General features: G+C 43.1%; 2 protein-coding genes across 4 annotated transcripts; both read right to left on the bottom strand.

Moving 5' to 3' along the window:
- Positions 1-1,829: 1,829 nt before the first annotated feature.
- Positions 1,830-8,450, bottom strand: CREBZF (CREB/ATF bZIP transcription factor). Of its 3 annotated transcripts, XM_084895286.1 has the most exons (4): positions 7,100-8,350; positions 6,791-6,868; positions 5,598-5,666; positions 1,830-3,831 (listed from the first exon to the last, which is right to left on the bottom strand). In XM_084895286.1, the coding sequence occupies exons 1-2, from the start codon at positions 8,200-8,202 to the stop codon at positions 6,853-6,855; spliced, it is 1,119 nt and encodes a 372-aa protein (XP_084751412.1). In that variant the 5' UTR covers positions 8,203-8,350; the 3' UTR covers positions 1,830-3,831; positions 5,598-5,666; positions 6,791-6,852. The 3 variants fall into 3 exon arrangements, with proteins under 3 accessions (XP_084751412.1, XP_084751411.1, XP_084751413.1); XM_084895285.1 differs by lacking the exon at positions 1,830-3,831 and having other exon boundaries at positions 4,969-5,666; XM_084895287.1 differs by lacking the exon at positions 1,830-3,831 and having other exon boundaries at positions 4,969-5,666; positions 6,791-8,450.
- Positions 8,451-10,568: 2,118 nt separating this feature from the next.
- Positions 10,569-16,547, bottom strand: CCDC89 (coiled-coil domain containing 89). Its single transcript, XM_084894677.1, has one exon. The coding sequence runs from the start codon at positions 16,229-16,231 to the stop codon at positions 15,125-15,127; it is 1,107 nt and encodes a 368-aa protein (XP_084750803.1). The 5' UTR covers positions 16,232-16,547; the 3' UTR covers positions 10,569-15,124.
- Positions 16,548-17,944: the final 1,397 nt, after the last annotated feature.

Genomic DNA, 17,944 nt, shown 5'->3' with positions numbered 1-17,944 from the left:
TCCAGGAAACCCTTCAAGGCAAACCAGCTGGCCCCACCTGTGCACCAGGCCTCTATCCTATCTAATAAAGAGTAATATGCAGATTGACCATCACTCCCAACACACAATTGCTGCCCCCATGTGGACACAAGATGGCCAGCAGGGGAGGGCAGTTGGGAAGCACCAGGCCTGCGAGGGCAGTAGAGAGGGACCAAGCCTGCAAGGAAGAGCAGTTGGAGGCAATCAACCCTGCAGGGGAGGGCAGTGAGGGGTGACCAGGCTGGCAGAGGAGGGAAGTTGGGGGCAAACAGGCTGGCAGAGGAGCAGTTAGACATAAATCAGGCTGGCATGGGAGTGGTTAGGGGGTGATCAGGCTAGCAGGCAGAAGCAGTTAGGGGCAATCAGGAAGACAGGCAGGCGAACAGTTGGGAGCCAGTAGTCCTGGACTGTGAGAGGGATGTCTGACTGCCTGTTTAGGCCCAATCCCACCGTGATTGGGTCTAAATGAGTAGTTGGACATCCCTCGAGAGGTCCCAGATTGGAGAGTGTGGAGGCTGGACTGAGGGACACCCCGCTCCCGCCCCATGCACAAATTTTGTGCACCAGGCCTCTAATATATGTATGTGTATGTAGGTAGATATGTACACACACACACACACACACACACACACACACACACACGCACCTGGTGCATGAATTTGTGCATGGTGGGGTCCAGCCAGCCTGGCCAGAGATAATTTGCATATTAGCCTTTTATTATATAGGATATACACTGAGTGGCCAGATTATGCATTCAGGGATAATAATCTGGCGACTCAGTGTAATAAAATGGGCAGTATAGGCCAACAAGCATGTTATTTCAAATCTTGCTATAAATCTACCTTACCAAAATTTTTGATCTGGGAACATGAAAAATGAATTTGCATTATAATTTGTAGCCAAGATCTAAAGAATACTGCCTCAGTCAGAATAATCATTTTTAATAGTTCAGTGACAGCAAACTAAATATTTTTTACAATTTGTAATTACTTGGCTCTAAAAAGAAAGTATTCATATATTATAAGTACTTAAATTAATATAAATTTGTAATATAAATTTAGTGTACTATAAGTACACTGAAATCCAGAGAGGGAGGTCTCGGAAACTGACCTCAATGGGTATGTAATAGGAAGGACACAGAATCTGGAGGCACATTCTAAAGGAAGTTGGCCCACCAAAAAAATTCAAGTCTGAATATTAGCACAAGCATACAAATGTTCAAAACACCATTTGTGACTGCACCTATGCACACCAACACTTTTAGACTCTAAAATTAGAATAACTAAAGATTGAGCAAAACATTCTCATCAAAACAAGTAATTTTGGCTCAACAAAATTTTTAAAATTATTAAAGCCTGTTGTACTGGCTTCTTTTAAAAAACTCTGGGAAACAGCTGAGTAAGAAATCCTGACTGCACAAATTGGGGAAAAGTAAAAAACTAATAATAAAAACACTGCCAGTAACCAAAGTAATGAGAAAGGAAAGTTAATGAGCAACTTTCTATATCTTTAAAAAAAAATGTTTTTCTCTAATTTTATTTATTTATTTTAAAATATATTTTATTGATTTTTTTTACAGAGAGGAAGGGAGAGGGATAGAGTTAGAAACATCGATGAGAGAGAAACATCGACCCGCTGCCTCCTGCACATCCCCCACTGAGGATATGCCCACAACCAAGGTACATGCCCTTGACCGGAATTGAACTCGGGACCCTTCAGTTTGCAGGCCGACCCGACCCTCTGTCCACTGAGCCAAACCGGTTTTGGCTCTAATTTTATATTATGTTCCTAATGCAAAGCTACTTTCTGAATCAAATTTAAAATAACTCCAAGTTTAATTCTTCACTTTAATACAGAGTAAATGACCATTTGTAATCTAGATCAGAGCTCAAACTGATAAGACAACAGGGAGTAACTAGTGAACAGAGTACTGAGGTATTAAAAGTTCAAATATGTGAAATATATTGTGCTGGCCAAACAAAACATTCTATAAGTTTCTAATGAAAAACCTTCCCCCTTTTGATTCCTGGCTTAAGTGGTTAACTATTCAAGTAGTGAAGAAAAAAAATAGTGAAATATGAAAATAAACATTTGGGAGGGTCTCAAAACTTTGTATTGATAATGTGTCTGGGGAAAAAAAACTAAAAACTTGAAAATTTATTACTACCTCATTATCAGATTGTTTAGATTAAAAACTTTAGTAAGACCTTAAACTTAACCTTCAAAATGCTCAACTTGGTAATCACATCTTTTAAAAAAATAACTACTCATTAAAAGTGAATTATTCACCATGTTCCATCAAAGCAGAATAGTTGGTGCCTAATCATTGGCTATAGAATTACAGTTGGCTATACCGTTGGTACTGTAAAAACACCTATCAGTCACTTTAGTAGCTACTGGGAATAGTCTGCTGCCAAGCATAACACTTAGAATACAAGAAACTGAGTGGAATAGGTGTTGCATAATACTATATAATAAACTATATAGAAGTTATAGTAAATTATTCTGGAAAAAAAAGAAATAAGAGCTAATGTCCTACACCAGTAGTCGGCAAATCACGGTTCCCGAGCCACATGCGGCTCTTTGGTCCCTTGAGTGTTCTAGTGCCACTTCTTCAAAATAGACTCGCCTGGCCAAGAACCGACTTCTGCACATGGGCCATGAAGTTTCAATTGCACTATGTAGGTGCACACTCGCACGTGGTATTTTGTGGAAGAGCCACACTCCAGGGGCCAAAGAGCCGCATGTGGCTTGTGAGCCGCAGTTTGCTGGCCACTGTCTACACCATTTCCCACATCTATCACTTGCATACTTCTCAAATGTAAGATAACATAGCATAGTTAGGTCTAATCCAGGTAAAAGAATGTATTAACACAATCCAACAAAAATGAAATAAAACAATCCAGAGTTCTGAGTGTTTTTTCACACTGCAATAAACTGGAGAAATGTTTTGATTAAACAAAACAGTCCTATATTCCACGAAAAAAAGCTACTCCCATCATCCAGAATACTAAAGCCCTTACATAACACTAGAGAAATTTTAACTTATATGAAATAGTAGAAACTCGTATACCATTCATTAGAAAACTCAAAATATTAAAAAAAAAATTTGTCAAGTACTCAGAGAAAGCGCAAGAAGCCAAAACCTCAGAATCCACACATCCTGATATTACCCTGAATTGCAATTAACTAACCACACATTTTATCATAAGACAACTTTTTCAAAGATATACAGACAACGCTTCTATTTAAAAAGATTACTCTTTATAGTTAAGGACTTTACATTAACTTTCATATTCTATTGGCAAGATCTGTCTGAACTTCAGATTATCTTTCATGTTCCAGGAAATACAAATTCATGATATGCCTGTGATCTCTGATGGCTTGTTTATCAATTCTATTCCACTAAACATAATTCCATAGAATGTGTTCTTGATTATGTAAAGAATCTAGTACTCCTTGATGAAATATTATAATTCTCTTCTCCAATGGTTACAATTTTTAAAAAGGTATGCGAAGAACTGAGTATCACTCCTTTGAAAGACCAAAAAAAAGTATAATTTTGTTCCAAAATTAACTTAGTCTCATGTATTTCTATTAAGTCTTTCAAGGATTCCAGAGAATCTTTTCAAATCTCCAATTCTGGAAAGTGAAACCACTATAGAAGTAATTTGGGAACTTGAAAATGGCATTCATTTTTTTCAGCAGATGCCAAATTTTTGACAGACATGGCTCCCACAACTACTTTGTTACCATCAGTCCAGTCAGTTAACAGGTTGTAGGAAAAGATTCGCTTTTGCAGACACTGCTAAGCTGTTCAAAGAGAAGAGAGAGAGATTAATTTAGTGATTATAAAATGTACAAATATTTAAAATATTTTGAAGACTTTTTGTCGGCTTATATCAGAGGTGTGACTACATTTTAACAATCATGGACATTTTACTCAAGTCAGGTCAAGGAAGTGCAGAAATTGTGGCCAATATGATAGAAATAGAAGGTCAATATGGTATGTTATTCAGTTAATGTATGAATTCCTATCACCATCAGAAGACAAAATATTAAAAAGCGACATCTGTAGTCTAGTTCTATATAATTTTGCCATAGAGGCAAAATTCGAAGGAAAAAAAAAGATTGCCTAAATACTATTTTCATCCTTTAAATAGAACCAAACCAGAAAATTTCAAAACAATCCATATATTTCAGAAATCTTCTTTATACAACTATTATTCACCAGAACACAATTTTCTAAAAATAGTAAGACAACAGGTTTCATATTTATCATAACTTTTTTAATTAACAAGTAGTGAATAGAACACTTTTAAGATACTGTTTACTACATACTGAAATAAACAGATCTATTGTAAATTCAGAAACTCAAGACATTTACAGTAAAATGTGTTTATACATAAATATGACCAAATTTATTTAAAGCCCCTGTTAGATAGGTCCTAAATACATGCAATACCATGTAAAACAAGACTATGAAGTTGATGTAAAAAAATGACAAAAATCACCGAGTCACCAAAATTAGAGAAAAAAAAAAATGAAATGGAAACTAAGAAAAGACAGTTAAAACATAAGTAAACCTAACAAAGCAGCTTTAAAATTAGGTGATACTAATCTCCACTTTCAAAAGTTCTTAATCAAGTATTTTCAAATACTGCCATTTATAAAATGACATTCTAAAAATCTACACTTGGAATTTCAAAACATCCCTATTCAGAAAGCTTTTGACAACTATTTTCCCCAGTCCCAACTTCAAATAATCCAGGAAAAGCACTGATGTTGGGAAGAAAATATCCTAAGGAATGGTATAATTTTTAGAAAAATGCACTTACTGCTTCCAGAACCTTTAAGACCCACAATCAGCATTAACAAGCATTTTTCCTATTCTTATCCATTATTTTTCAATGTCATATTAGAGATGAAAAAATTCTTTGAGCCCATAACTGAAAGATCAACAAACCTGGTTTTATTATGACACCATATTTTTGTCATTGGTACTGCACAAAATTATATACAAAGAAATATATACAAAATGTTCAAGTATTAATTAAATTTCAATTCAAGACTTGTTTCAAAAATCTACATTTAACATATTTCATAATGATAGCACAAATTAGTCATTTTAAATAATTTTCCAACTACTTTTGGTTTATATATATATATATATATATATATATGTATATGTATAATTCAGTAGGCACTAAAAATCCATGCAGCTGCATCGTGAGGGGCTTGCTTCTGCACTTAGGTATAAGCAGTTTCATAACTCCAGGCTGAGAGTTTGGCTACTACCCATTCATGCTCAAGTGCAGTAGATGGTTTTACAAAATTGCTGTGATGCACTGGAAACCAGAGTTAAGTCTCAACTAATATTATCTAGAAACAAAACATTTACAGTTGTGCAAGAACAAGGATTCCATTTTCATAACCAAGTAACAACAAAATAAAACATTTTGTGCGTAAGATAACTTACATCTTTGGACTGCTGGAAAAACTTTTTAATCATGAACATTTTAAAAGAAAAGACAGCAGAAGCCCTGATATTACCTCTTTTTCCTCATTTCTTATACTACCTTTTAAAATAAAGCAGGAAATGTGGCCAGCAGCTGGTCCCGTCTCTTCTGCCCCAACAGCTGTATCCACTTTAGCACAAAGAAAAACAAGGATGCTAAATAGGTATATACTTTATCAAACAGTGATGTTTCACAAAGAATTTTCTCTCTTTCTTTTTTTTTTTTTTTTTTAACAAAGAATGTCTTAATGCCTGTTACACTGACGGCCACCATAACTCAATTTATACAATTGGACAATAGAGAATTTCAAGGGAAGAATCTATTTCATCTTTGGAAAGTGTCAATCGTTTCATTAAGTAGTCAGCACTACTCAATTTTAAAAATATCTTTGAAATATGGAAAATAAGATTCTTTGTGAAGCCTCACTTTACATGTTTTCATTCACATTTCACAACCTTCAAAATCGAATCATACATAAATTTAACCTAAAATTTTAATACAACAAAAATAAAGGTGTCCAACAATTAATTCATACTCAGTGATAGGGTATCACTGTGCTGGTCCTCAAAGAAGCATTTGATTTAACCATTCTTAGTCCTCCTTCAATTAACTAACACAGGAGTCTGATATGCAGAAGTTAATTTCCAACTTCTCTAATAGTGAGATATTAAAAATCTGTTAATCTGAATATTGTAGTTCTAGATCTTCTACTTAAAACTAAAAGGTATTACTGAATATTTAAGAGTTATTTTGTTGTCACCTCCAGCAAAATAACTATCACCTTGGTGCATGCCCCGAACACTTATTTGTCAACCTCTGAAAAGTTGCTCTAATTCTGGAATTCCAATTTGCACCTTGTACAACTCGGAACTTCCATCCAACTTCACCTGTTTCACTGTCTCCAAACTGTATCTCTATTAGCAGCTTTCAGTGTACAGTTGGAATCGATGTCATCCAAGGCCTTGTCCACACTGGGGACAGAAGAGCTAGGTACGTACACGCAAGTCTGAACAAGGGGACACAGTAACAGCTATTTCAACCATAAGAAGCATCTTAAATACATTATTGACCAGCACAAGTCTGTTTCCAGGGTGGACAGGGCCCAAATTACATTCCCCTCCCGCCTTCCAAAAAAAAAAAAAAAAAAAATCAAAAAAAAAAAATCAAACACACACACACAAAATTGAGATGTTGCCCTTTAAAGTAGACTAAGCAGCAGAGCATGAGCGTTACGTGAAGAGATGGAACCTTACCAGGTGGTGAGGCGGGAACCACTGTCCTGTAACCCCTACAACGGAGCCTGGCAGGAAGGAAATCACCTAAAAAAGAAACTGTCAGAGAGATTTAATAGTCACATGTTATCATTGGGAGTTGGCTACAGTGTCACATTCATGCTTTTAGCTAAACACTTAAAAGATTCAATATTACTTTTTTTTTTCTTTTCCACCTGACATGTGTCCAGTGACGATGTCCCACACTAAGATTTTTTTTTTTTTTTTTTACATGGTGTAAGGGAGTTGAAAGGGGAAAACGCGGATAAAGGGTAGATTACTTGACCCTACATTTTCAGAGAAGACGACGCCTTCCGGGCGCACGCCGAGCAGAACTCCACCGACACCTTATCCTTGTCCACATGGAGACACACTCCTCCCGCCGCGTCGTCCTCCTCCAGCGGGTCGTGCTGCTGCTGCTGCTTCCCCACCGGCAGCGCGTAGTCGTGGTCCCCGGCGGGCGAGTCCCTGAAGAGCGAGGTGGTCAGCCGCAGTCCCACGCCGCTCAGCCGGCTCAGCAGGCGAGCCAGGCCCGTCTCGTTGGCCAGCACGGCCCGCAGGTAGCGACTCTCCTCCTGCAGCGCCTGCACGCGCTGGCCCAGCTCCCGGTTCTCGGCCCGCAGCTCCTGGTTCTCGGCGGCCAGGCCCCGCACCCGGCTCTCCAGCCCCATCACGTACTCCTTCTTCTTGAGCCGGTTCAGCCGCGCGGCGGCCGCCGCCGCCTTCCGGGGGCTCTTGGTCGCCGCCGCCGCCGCCGCCGGGTTGCTGTCGCTGCCGCTGCTACCGCCGCTGCTGCCGCCGCCGCCGCCGCCTCCGGGGGCCTTTCTCCGCCTCTTTTCGCCGCCGCCACTGTCACTGCCGCCGCCGCCGCCGCCGATGCCGTTCAGCAGCCTCTGCAGCAGGTCGGAGAAGCGCTGCATCTCGGCGGCCGCGGACTCGTCGTCGTCGTCCCCTCGCCACAGGCCGCCGCTCTCCGAGCCTCCGCCGGACGACAGGGGCCCCGGCGAGCTGAGCCCCGGCTCCAGATGCCAGTCCGGTTGCCGGGGGTCCAGCAGATCGGCCAGTTCCAGCCCGGACAGGAAGTCCATGTCCTCCGTCTCCTCCCCGGGGACGCCGGCCATCGCCGCCTCCTCCTCCATCTCCTCCGGCGAGGGCGCGCGCCCCGCCCCGCGGCCGCCGCCGCCGCGGCCCCCCCTGCCGTCCGCCAGCTCGGCCTCTTGGCCGCCGCGCGGCTGCTCGCGGCGGGGAGACCTGGAGGCCGCCGGCTCTTTTTCCTCCTCCGCCGCCGGACGGGCCGGGGGCAGCGGGCGGGCGGCGGCGGGCGCCGGGCTGTCGCTGCGGGCCGGGGAGTCGGTGCCCGAGGCGGCCAGCAGTTGGGTCAGGCTGTGCCTCATGGGGCCCGGCGGCCGGCCCACGCAGGCCCCGGCCGCTCAGACCGGGCCTCGCGGGCCCCCAGGACCCTCGGCCCCAGCGCGGGGAAGCGGCGAGCCGACCACGACGAAATGCAGGGGAAGGTCCGAGGCGCCTCCCGCCCCACTCGGCCGGCCGAGCCCCCACGCCCAGGCGGGGGGGAGGGAAGAAAGGCCCGGGCGGCGAGGCCCCGCGATGACTCGCTCGCGCCACCCAGACAACGGCCCCGCCGGAAGGCAGCGAACGCGCCCCAGCCCCGCCCACGGCGTTTTGCGCTCCGGGCTCTAGTATCGCGAGAGTTCAGGGAGGCGTGGCGTGGGAGTCATTCCTGATTGCCAGTGATGTCATGTTAACGGCGGCAAAGAAAATCAACACACAGAAAACAAAACCCCGAGTTTATTAGGGAAAAAAATGCCTTTCTGTATTCTGGTTTCCACTTCCAGTGAAACCACTCTGTCTCAGAATTGATCTTCTAGGTAACAACTTTTTAAAAATATATATTTTTTATTGATTTTAGAGAGGAAGGGGGAGACAGAAACATCAATGAGGAGAGAGAATCATTGATTTACTGCCTCTTGCACGCCCTGCGCTGGGGATTGAGCCTGCAACTCAAGCAACCTGAGCCTGTGCCCTGACTGGGAATCTAACCACGACCTCCTGGTTCGAAGCTATGCGCTCAGTCACAGCCACACCGGAGGGTACCAACTTTTGAATAAGTTTAAAGTTCTTCTGGACTGCTTTTAAGTTCAAGACTGGTGGCCAGGTCCTTCTTGACATTTTGCCTTTCCCCTTCCATTATAATTCAAGATCTTTTCACTCCAACACTTATAGAGTACTAAGAGGAAAAAAGGTAAATAAGTAAGGCATTCATATGTAACTAAAATTTTCCAACTTTTCCTTATAAAAACTTCCGAACATACAGAATATAGTACAGTATTCACTCTAATTCAACCCAATATCCAGGCTAAACAATTAACGTATTGACATATGTGCTTTACCTGCATATAAGTGTTTGTAAATAATAATTATTTTAACTGACTCAAAAATCCCACCACTCCAACATATTTCAGTATGCATCTCTAAAAAAAATAAGGACATTATCTTTTATAATCATAGTACCACTATCAGGTCTTAGGAAAATTAACAATCATTTGTTAATACTATCTGCTACCCAGGCCCTATTCAAATTTTCTCAGAATAATCTTTTATAGCAAATATTTTCTTTTGAGTCCGAATTCAAACAAGTCACTTACTGCATTTGGTTGCTATGTCTTTGTGGGGTCCCCACCCCCCACTTCTCTTTCATTTTTTAGTTTTTTCTTAATACTGTTTTTTTGAAAAGACAAGGTCAGTTGTTTTGAAAATGCACCACATTCTGGATTGTTCCCTCATAGTGTTATTTATCTATGTTCCTTTAATTCCACAAGGTATTTGAGATTGGAAGCAGTTCCCAAATAAATTAGAAATAAAACAATTTAAATTTTTTTAAAAAACAAGGCCACTTATTTGAAAACATTGGTGAAATAGAGGATGATAAGGAGTTCTTAAAGAGGGAAAGGTTAGTGTCCGAATAGCAGAGACATAGAGGGAGAGTGGAGAGGGAGAGAAGGAAAGAGAAGAGAGAGAGAAGGGAGGGGGGGGGAGGGAGAGAGAAAGATTTTCCTGGTCACTCCATGCAGCCTGCTGTTCAGTCGTTTGGTTGTCCCTCACTAATACCCTTGCCAGCCTGGTTGCTGCATGCAGCCTGCTGTTCGGTTGTTACTGTGAGGGCATCCTGACCAATTTGCATATTACCCTTTTATTAGTATAGATTTAATATCTTATAGGACAAGTCTTTTGTTAATCTCACTTTCTCAGGATTTTCTATCACTACGTGGATATTTATTTTTCCAGAAATTCATAAATTTTCCAAGTTCGAAAACTGGAATTTTATGGAAATTGGATTAAATTCATTTATTTCTTCCAGTTACTTAATGCACTTTTTTTGCTATTGGACTAGATTTTTTTTTCTTTATATTTTATAAATGGTGATTATTGCTACATAGGAAAGCTACTGATCTTTTTGCTAAATTTTTAAGCCCCCTGAACTTTAATAGTTTTTCTTTAATATGTTTTTCTTTTTATTTTTTTTTAAATATATTTTATTGATTTTATACAGAGAGGAAGGGGGAGAGAGAGAGAATTAGAAACATCTGTGAGAGAGAGTCATCGATCAGCTGCCTCTTGCACACCCCCTACTGGGGATATGCCCGCAACCAAGGTACATGCGCTTGACCGGAATCGAACCCAGGACCTTTCAGTCCCCAAGCCGACGCTCTATCCATTGAGCCAAACCGGTCCCGGCTTAATATGTTTTTAGTTATTTCAGAGAGGATGGGAGAGGGAGTGAGAAATAGAAACATCAATGATGACAGCAAATCATTGATTGGCTGCCTCCTCCATGCCCCCCACTGGGGATCTAGCCTGCAGCTTAGTCATGTGCCCTGACCAGGAATCGAACTGTGAACTCCTGGTTCATAGATTAATGCTCAACCACTGAGCTATGCTGGCTGGGCAATAGTTTTTATTTTCATCTGATTCATTCAAATTTTCCTGGTAGACATATATGTCACCTTATTATACTAGTACATAAGGACAGTTTGCCTCCTCCACAATATAATAATGAAATAGCGATTACTTACTGTTGATAGCCAACTTCCTAGAATACTCTTACTTTAACAGGAATGCTTCTACTGTCTAGCTATTGATTTGAGATGGGTATTCTTATTAGATTAAGCTCAGTTACAGGACACAGATACCAATCCAGCTATTTTAAGCAGAAAAAGGTGTAATACAGAGAATGCATGCCTGCAAAGTCATTGAAAGGGCAGGAGGAGTGGGCATTAGGCTGGGTAATCAAGAATGCCACTCAGGCCGAAACCGTTTTTGGCTCAGTGGAAAGAGCGTCAACCTGCAGACTAAAAGGTCCCAGGTTCGATTCTGGTCAAGGGCATGTGCCTTGGTTGCGGGCATATCCCCGGTGGGGGGTGTGCAGGAGGCAGCTGATCGATGATTCTCTTTCATGGGTGTTTCTGACTCTCTAACCCTCTCTCTTCCTCTCTGTAAAAAATCAATAAAATATATAAAAAAAGAAAAAAAAAAAAGAAAAATCCACTCAGCGCAATGGAGCCGAACAGGCCTGATAAGGATCTGCTACCTCTGCCCTGGTTGGGAAAGGAGTAAGTAGAAAGCTAGAATGCTGGATTCCAGAGCAATGCTGCTGCCAAAACTCCCAGTTCCATATATTATGTTGCTGCCTAACAAGTTACCCAAAACCTAAAAAACAAAACAAAAAAAACCCCACAAATTTTTGCTGATCATGTGACTTAAAACAACAATATACATTCATTATCTCCCAGGATTTCTGTTGGTCAGAATTTGTAATTGTCTTAGCTATGCAGTCTGGCTCCAGAACTCTCATGGAATCCAGTCACATTTTCTGGGGCTTCAGTCATCTGAAGGCTTGACTCAGGCTAGGAGTTCCACTTCCAAGGTGGCTGGCAGGTTGGTGGAGAGGAGGGCACCTCAGTTTCCCATCCATGTGGGCTTCTTCCCAAGCTGTATGAGCATCTACACTCCATGGGGGCTGGCTTTACCCAGAGACCAAGGAAGCCGCAGCAATGTCTTTTATGACCTAGCCTCAGAAATCATGTATGATCACTTCTGTAGACTCTCTTGGTCACAGGAGTCAGACCTTGTTCGCTGTGGAAAGGACTACACCAGAATGTGAATACTAGGAGACAAGAATCATTAGGTGCTATCTTGGGAGCTGGCTACCATATCCCATAAAACTAGCGAATGCACATTGGGATGCTATTACAGGAAAATGTCCCCAAAAATATGCCTGGCAACAACAGCCAAAGCAGGGAAAAGGGCCCCTGCCTTATTTGCATCTTCCAAATATAACTGCAGAGGAGTCTGCAAATACAGTTTGCTTTGTGTCTCTTTGTTTTAGCTTTTCCATTTCTGCAATACAGGAAAGCACATTACATAAAAGAGGGATTAAAATAGATGATAGCCATGACCAGTTTGGCTCAGTAGATAGAGCGTCGGCCTTTGGACTCAGGGGTCCCAAGTTTGATTGCGGTCAAGGGCATGTACCTTGGTTTCGGGCACATCCCCAGGAGGGGGTGTGCAGGAGGCAGCTGATCGATGTTTCTCTCTCATCAATGTTTCTCACTCTCTCTCCCTCTCCCTCTCTGTAATAAATCAATAAAATATACTTTTAAAAAAATAGATAATATATACCAACCCATAAAATTCTCCACAAAGACTTTATGGTACTTTGGCACCCAGACATATGTTTATAGAGTGTTCTATAGCAGAGAATTGGAGTAGTGATGGTGGGGAATGAAGCTGAACCAGGGTTGCTGCTTTGCTGAGTGGATGCAGCAGAATGACAATAGTGCTTCAGAGGGCAGAGTGCTAATTTTTTTAAAAGAAAAACCGTCAGAGATTTAAACTGATGTTTTTGATTCAAATTTAACATTAAATGATTCTCATTCCCTCATTTGTCTGTTGCTAAAAATAGCTTTAATAATGCCAATATTACAACTAACCATAAAACTAATCAGTGAAATTTACTAAGATTTCTTTGTGGTTCTAATTCTCCTTGGAATATAACCCAGGAAAGAAATTCATCAGCCCTGCTGGCACGGCTCAGTTGGTTGAGCATTGTCCCATGCACAGAGAGGTCACAGGTTCTATCCCCAGTCAAGGCACAAGCTCGGGTATGGGGCTGGATCCAGGTACGGGTCCTGCAGAGGCGGCCAATTAATGTTTTTCTCTCACCGACATTTCTATCTCTCTCCCTCTCCCTTCCTTTCTCTCTAAAATCATATTCATTAAAAGTGTTGTTTAGGTCTAGAGTCATTTGAATAACTCCTTTCTCTATATGGTTACACCAATGCGAAGTTCATACCATGTTCTAATCATCTCTCTCATCACCGAAAGTTTTAGCTCCCTGATTTCCCCTTCACCCAGTAAGACCTTAGTTAAGGTCACCCAGTTAAGGTCCAAACTTAGTTAAGGTTTGGATTCAGGCATTCTGGTGCCAATGCATGCCTTCACACACTGCACTAACACCTTGCCTAGTTCAGCGATCATAGATCTTGGTTTCTTACTGGATTTGAATGGGGATGGGGTGGGGGGAGGGTTGAGCCAGATTACAAAGGCTCACATATTTATAGAGGTGAGTTAAGGGGATTAATCTGGCCACAGAGTCTCTTGTTAGAGTCCTCTGTGAGTGCTTATCTTGCATCCTGGATGATGTGGCTATTGGGAGAGGCTCTGTGAAGGCTTCTGATCCACGTCCTCTCATGTTTTTCTTATCTCTTCTTTTGTATGATTTTTACACAGTCTACAGACTTCAGCGTAACTGACACTTCCAGGAAAAGCTTTCCCTAACCTCCTCTGCATTATATTGGGAAACCCTGTTGTGCACTCCTATGGCATTCCATCTTTCAGCATTTTTCTCACTCACTAGGATGCAAATTCAGTGAGAAAAAGGTCTGTCTTGCTCACATTGTGTCCCAGAGTTTAGCTTAGCGCCTGGCCAATAATAGGCTCTCAAAAAATACTTGTTAAATTGGTAAAACATATTATAACAATAAATTATTAATTAAAAGTGAAGGGTCAGAATGGCTTTGTCTGCCTTACCTTTACCATCTTTTGTCTGTCTGTTAGGGCAAAATCTAAACCAACACCAACAGTCTAAGAACTTGAAATGAGAAATTGGGTTTCTAAAATCTAAAATGTAGGTCTTACACAAACATGTGAAAATCCACAAGAAACATTAATATATTTAAATCTTTAAATCTAGGAGAAAGCTATTAATCATTCGGAGGCACTTCTTAGGGTAGAGAAAGATGTTGCCATTAGCCATACGTGGTTAAACATTTGTGAAAGGGGCAGCTTCTAGCCAAAGGGTCTGACCCAGTTATGTCAGGCCATATTTAGCTCTACTAGTATATAAGATATGTTTTGTCTACTCAATTCTTAGAGAAAGAAAAATCTGTAGGCTTTTTGAGGCCATCTACTCAGAGCCTTCTAGGAAGTTAAGCAGTTATGTCTCATCCTTGACCAAGAACCGAAACCGAAATTTAGGTGCGTTATTACCTAAATGATCCTGACCGAGAATCAAACCCACATAGAATGATGCCCCAAGCAAGTGTGCCCTCCGGCCAGGACCACTTATTTGAATCTTATTGCTCATACAGGCCGGTTATTATAAAGTTGGCTTAATGATCTCAATCTTTGTCTTCCAAGCTAGGGCAAATACAACAAAAAGGATACTGCTGTAAAACTGGTGAAGCAAGCAATTCATTGGCCTGTTAAAAAATCAGACTCCTTTTTTTCTTCTTCTGCAAGTTGTGTATGCTCTCCATATGCTATTAGCTGTTATACCTTACAGTCTCAACTATGGGAGACTGCACACCTATAGTTTGCAAACCTATTATCTACAAGGGCTAATGATTCTAATTGTTTTCACAACCAGCACATTCGATTGCTCATTATAGATTCACTTAAATCTATAGGAGCTGCTAATTTAAAATCTTTGGCTATAGGAAGATATCTAAGGTTGAGAATATATATATATATATATAATGGGAGAGCTAGAGATACCAATAGCAAACTTAGGAAGATTTTAAAGGAGTAAGACAAAATCTGGCAAATCGTGTATTCTAAGAGGCAGGAATGAAAATCAGTGTTAGTCTTACAAAGTTAACAGCCTCATAGTAAAGTAGCTTTTCTTTGGAATTGCCTTTTGTGTTTAAAAATATAACAAATTGAAAAACATCTTGACTCTTGCCAAGGGCACACACATTTGAATTCTAAACTGGAGGCGAGAGGAAGCTTCCGCTTTCCCTACGGAAAGAGATGGCGGAGTTTGGCATTGAGTTCCTTCTCCTTGCTTAGAAGATCCAGGCTGTGCTTTTTGAAGGCTTCCGACTGCAGCCTGAGCTCCTCGTAGGCCTTCTGGATCCCGTCTATCCTGCGCTGGAGTTCCCGGACTCTCAAGTTACTGTCCACGGCCACGGCCTCTTGCTCGAACCGCTCTAGCGCTTGCCGCCTGGCCACCTCGGCCGCCTCCAGCTTCTCCTCCAGCTGGCGGATCTCCGCCTGCTTGCTCTGAAGCACCTTGCCCCTGTCCATGGAGAGCTGGAGCAGCTCCTCCTTCTCCCGCGTGACCGTCTGCAGCCTGGCCTGCAGCTCCTGGCTCAGGCTGCTGTGCGCCTGCTCGGCCTTGGCCGTCTGCTCCGCGGCCTGCTGGTGCTGCTGCTGGAGGCTCTGCAGCTGGCCGCGCAGCTGCTCGGCCTCCTTGGCGTGGGCGCTGGCCTGCTGGCTCTGCAGCTGCAGCAGCTCCTCCTCGCGGGCCTGTGCCCGGCGGGCATCCTGGGCACACCTCTGTTTCAGAGCCTCCAGCTCCTTGGCCAGGACCTCGCTCCCGGCCGTGAGCTGCAGGACCTTGGCCTCCTGGTCCTTCAGGGCTTGGCTGAAGAGGCTGCCGTTCTCCAGCCTCAGCCTCTCGTTCTCCTCCCGCAGCTTGGCGTTCTCGCTCTTGTATTGGTCCTTGAAGCGGATCATCTCCTCGTGGTTGGCCGCCAGGGTCATGAAGCGGTCCTCCAGCTTCCGGGCATGCTCGATCTTGGCCTTGAGCTTCTCGGCCTCCAGCTCCCCCTTCTCCTCCAGCTCCGTGTTGAGCAGCTCCAGGATCTGGCAGCGCTCCAGGGCCTCGTCGGCCCTCCGCTTCAGGATGCAGATGAGCTGGGACTGCTCGTGGATGCGGGAGCGGAGCATGGCCTTCTCGCTCTTCTCCTCCTCGGACAGGCCCCGGAGGTTTGCCAAGGCTTCCCTCAGGCCATCCATTTCCTTAAACCCCATCTCCTCTTCCTGGATGTCCAGGGTTTTGTTCTGCGCCTCTAAGGGTTCTTCAGAGGGCGAGGTGTCCATCCATCTCGAGAGCCTTCTCATTCTCAGGCACAGGTGCTCCCTCCACCACGGGCTGCCTCCACACTCTCTCCCTGCTTCAGCTTTCCAAAGCCACTGTGTTGCCAGGGGCTCCGGGCACTGTCCAGCCTCAGGTTCCCCCAGTATGGAGCCCGGCGATTGGTGGGCAGGTACTCAGAATGCGGTGACGTCACAGGGGGCCAATCTGGCGGGGCTATGCCTGCCTTTCTAACCAATCACAGCTCGCAGCTCACAGCCCAGGGTCTGGCCTCTGCTGCCCAGGGGAGAGGTGCCAGCCCTCCTGGTTTGCAGCCAGCACCAGGGCCAGAAACCTGACTCCACCTCCTCTGGTTAAAGTAAACAAATGGAGCTGGCAGCAACTGCTCCTCCCTCCTCTCCCCACCTCAGCTGTCATGAGGACAGGTTACTACTGTCTTTGGAAACACAGTTGGCTCCTTTGAAACACAGCAGTCTATAAATACAAAGCAGCAGTGGTACGCTGAGAGCCAGCCAGGACCCTTAGTGCCTTGAGTTTGCATCTGTAGTGCTTGGCACAGTTCAGCAAAAGAGCAAACCCTAGTGAAATAAATATTCTTTTTTTTTTTTTTTAAATTGGATATTCAGCATTCCCTGTTTTTACTCGCTAGCAAAATAAGGTAACAGCAAGAAGCTTGATGAGTGACAAAGAGATGGCAAACATCCAAAGAGAAGACAATGAACCAAGTGAAGCTTACCGTCATAGGACGTCCATTTCAGATGAATTAAGTATTGATAGTTAACCGTAAAGAATAAAATAAAGCCTGACTGATATGGCTCAGTGGTTGAGCATCAATCTATGAACCAGAAGGTCACTATTCAACTCCCTTGTCAGGTTACATGCCCAGGTTGCAGGCTTGATCCCCATTGTGGGGCATGGAGGAGGAAATGGATCAATGATTCTCTCTCATCATTGATGTTTCTATGTCTCTCTCCCTTTGGCTCTGAAATAAATTTTTTTAAAAAAGAATCAAATAAAAATCAAAGTATTAGAAGTGGAAACTAGGAAAAAATAAAGGAAACCATAAAAATTCTGGGCCAGGAAGGACTTTCTCAGCTTAAACATTGTGTAAAAGATGAGTAAAGAAAAGCTTACTTTGACTTTGTTGAACAGTTGTAGATAATTTTAAAAATTGGGCCCAAGCTGATTTGGCTCAGTGGATAGAGCGTCAGCCTCCGGACTGAAGAGTCTCGAGTTCAATTTCAGCCAAGGGCACTTGCCTAGATTGCAGGCTCAATCCCCAGTCAGGGTCATTCAGGAGGCAGCCGATCAATGATTTATGCTATGTCTCTCATCATTTATGTTTCTATTTCTCCCTCTTCCTTCTTCTCTGAAATCAATAAAAAATATATTTTAAAAAATTGTGACCTTTGAGGTGTATAATTTAAAAAATTGACCTCTGAGGTCTATCCAGCCGCTCCTTCCTCTGAGCTTGCCTGCCATTTTACTCCCTTGCCCTGACCATCTGCGGAAGGCCCCCTAACCAGCCAGCTCCCTGGCCCTAGCTGTAGGTGTTCTCTTTGCCTGGAATGCCTTTTCCCACCGTGTCCCGTGTTGCTCTGGTATTTTGCTCAGTATTTTTTAGTTCAGAATCACCTCTCCGTGAAGCCTTTCCTGGCCCCAACATGTGAAATTGACCATGCACCTTTCAGGGCACCCACGGCAGCCTATTTGTACTGCTAATGGAACCTGTCAAAACC

This window comes from Pipistrellus hanaki (assembly GCF_964339955.1).
Source record: "Pipistrellus hanaki genome assembly, chromosome: 9".
Lineage (NCBI taxonomy): Eukaryota > Metazoa > Chordata > Mammalia > Chiroptera > Vespertilionidae > Pipistrellus > Pipistrellus hanaki.
This window is presented reverse-complemented; position numbering and strand designations above follow the sequence as displayed.

Coding starts and splice junctions, on each gene's coding strand:
- CREBZF (XM_084895286.1), bottom strand. CDS start 8,202: ATGAGGCACAGCCTGACCCAACTGCTGGCCGCCTCGGGCACCGACTCC.
- CCDC89 (XM_084894677.1), bottom strand. CDS start 16,231: ATGAGAAGGCTCTCGAGATGGATGGACACCTCGCCCTCTGAAGAACCC.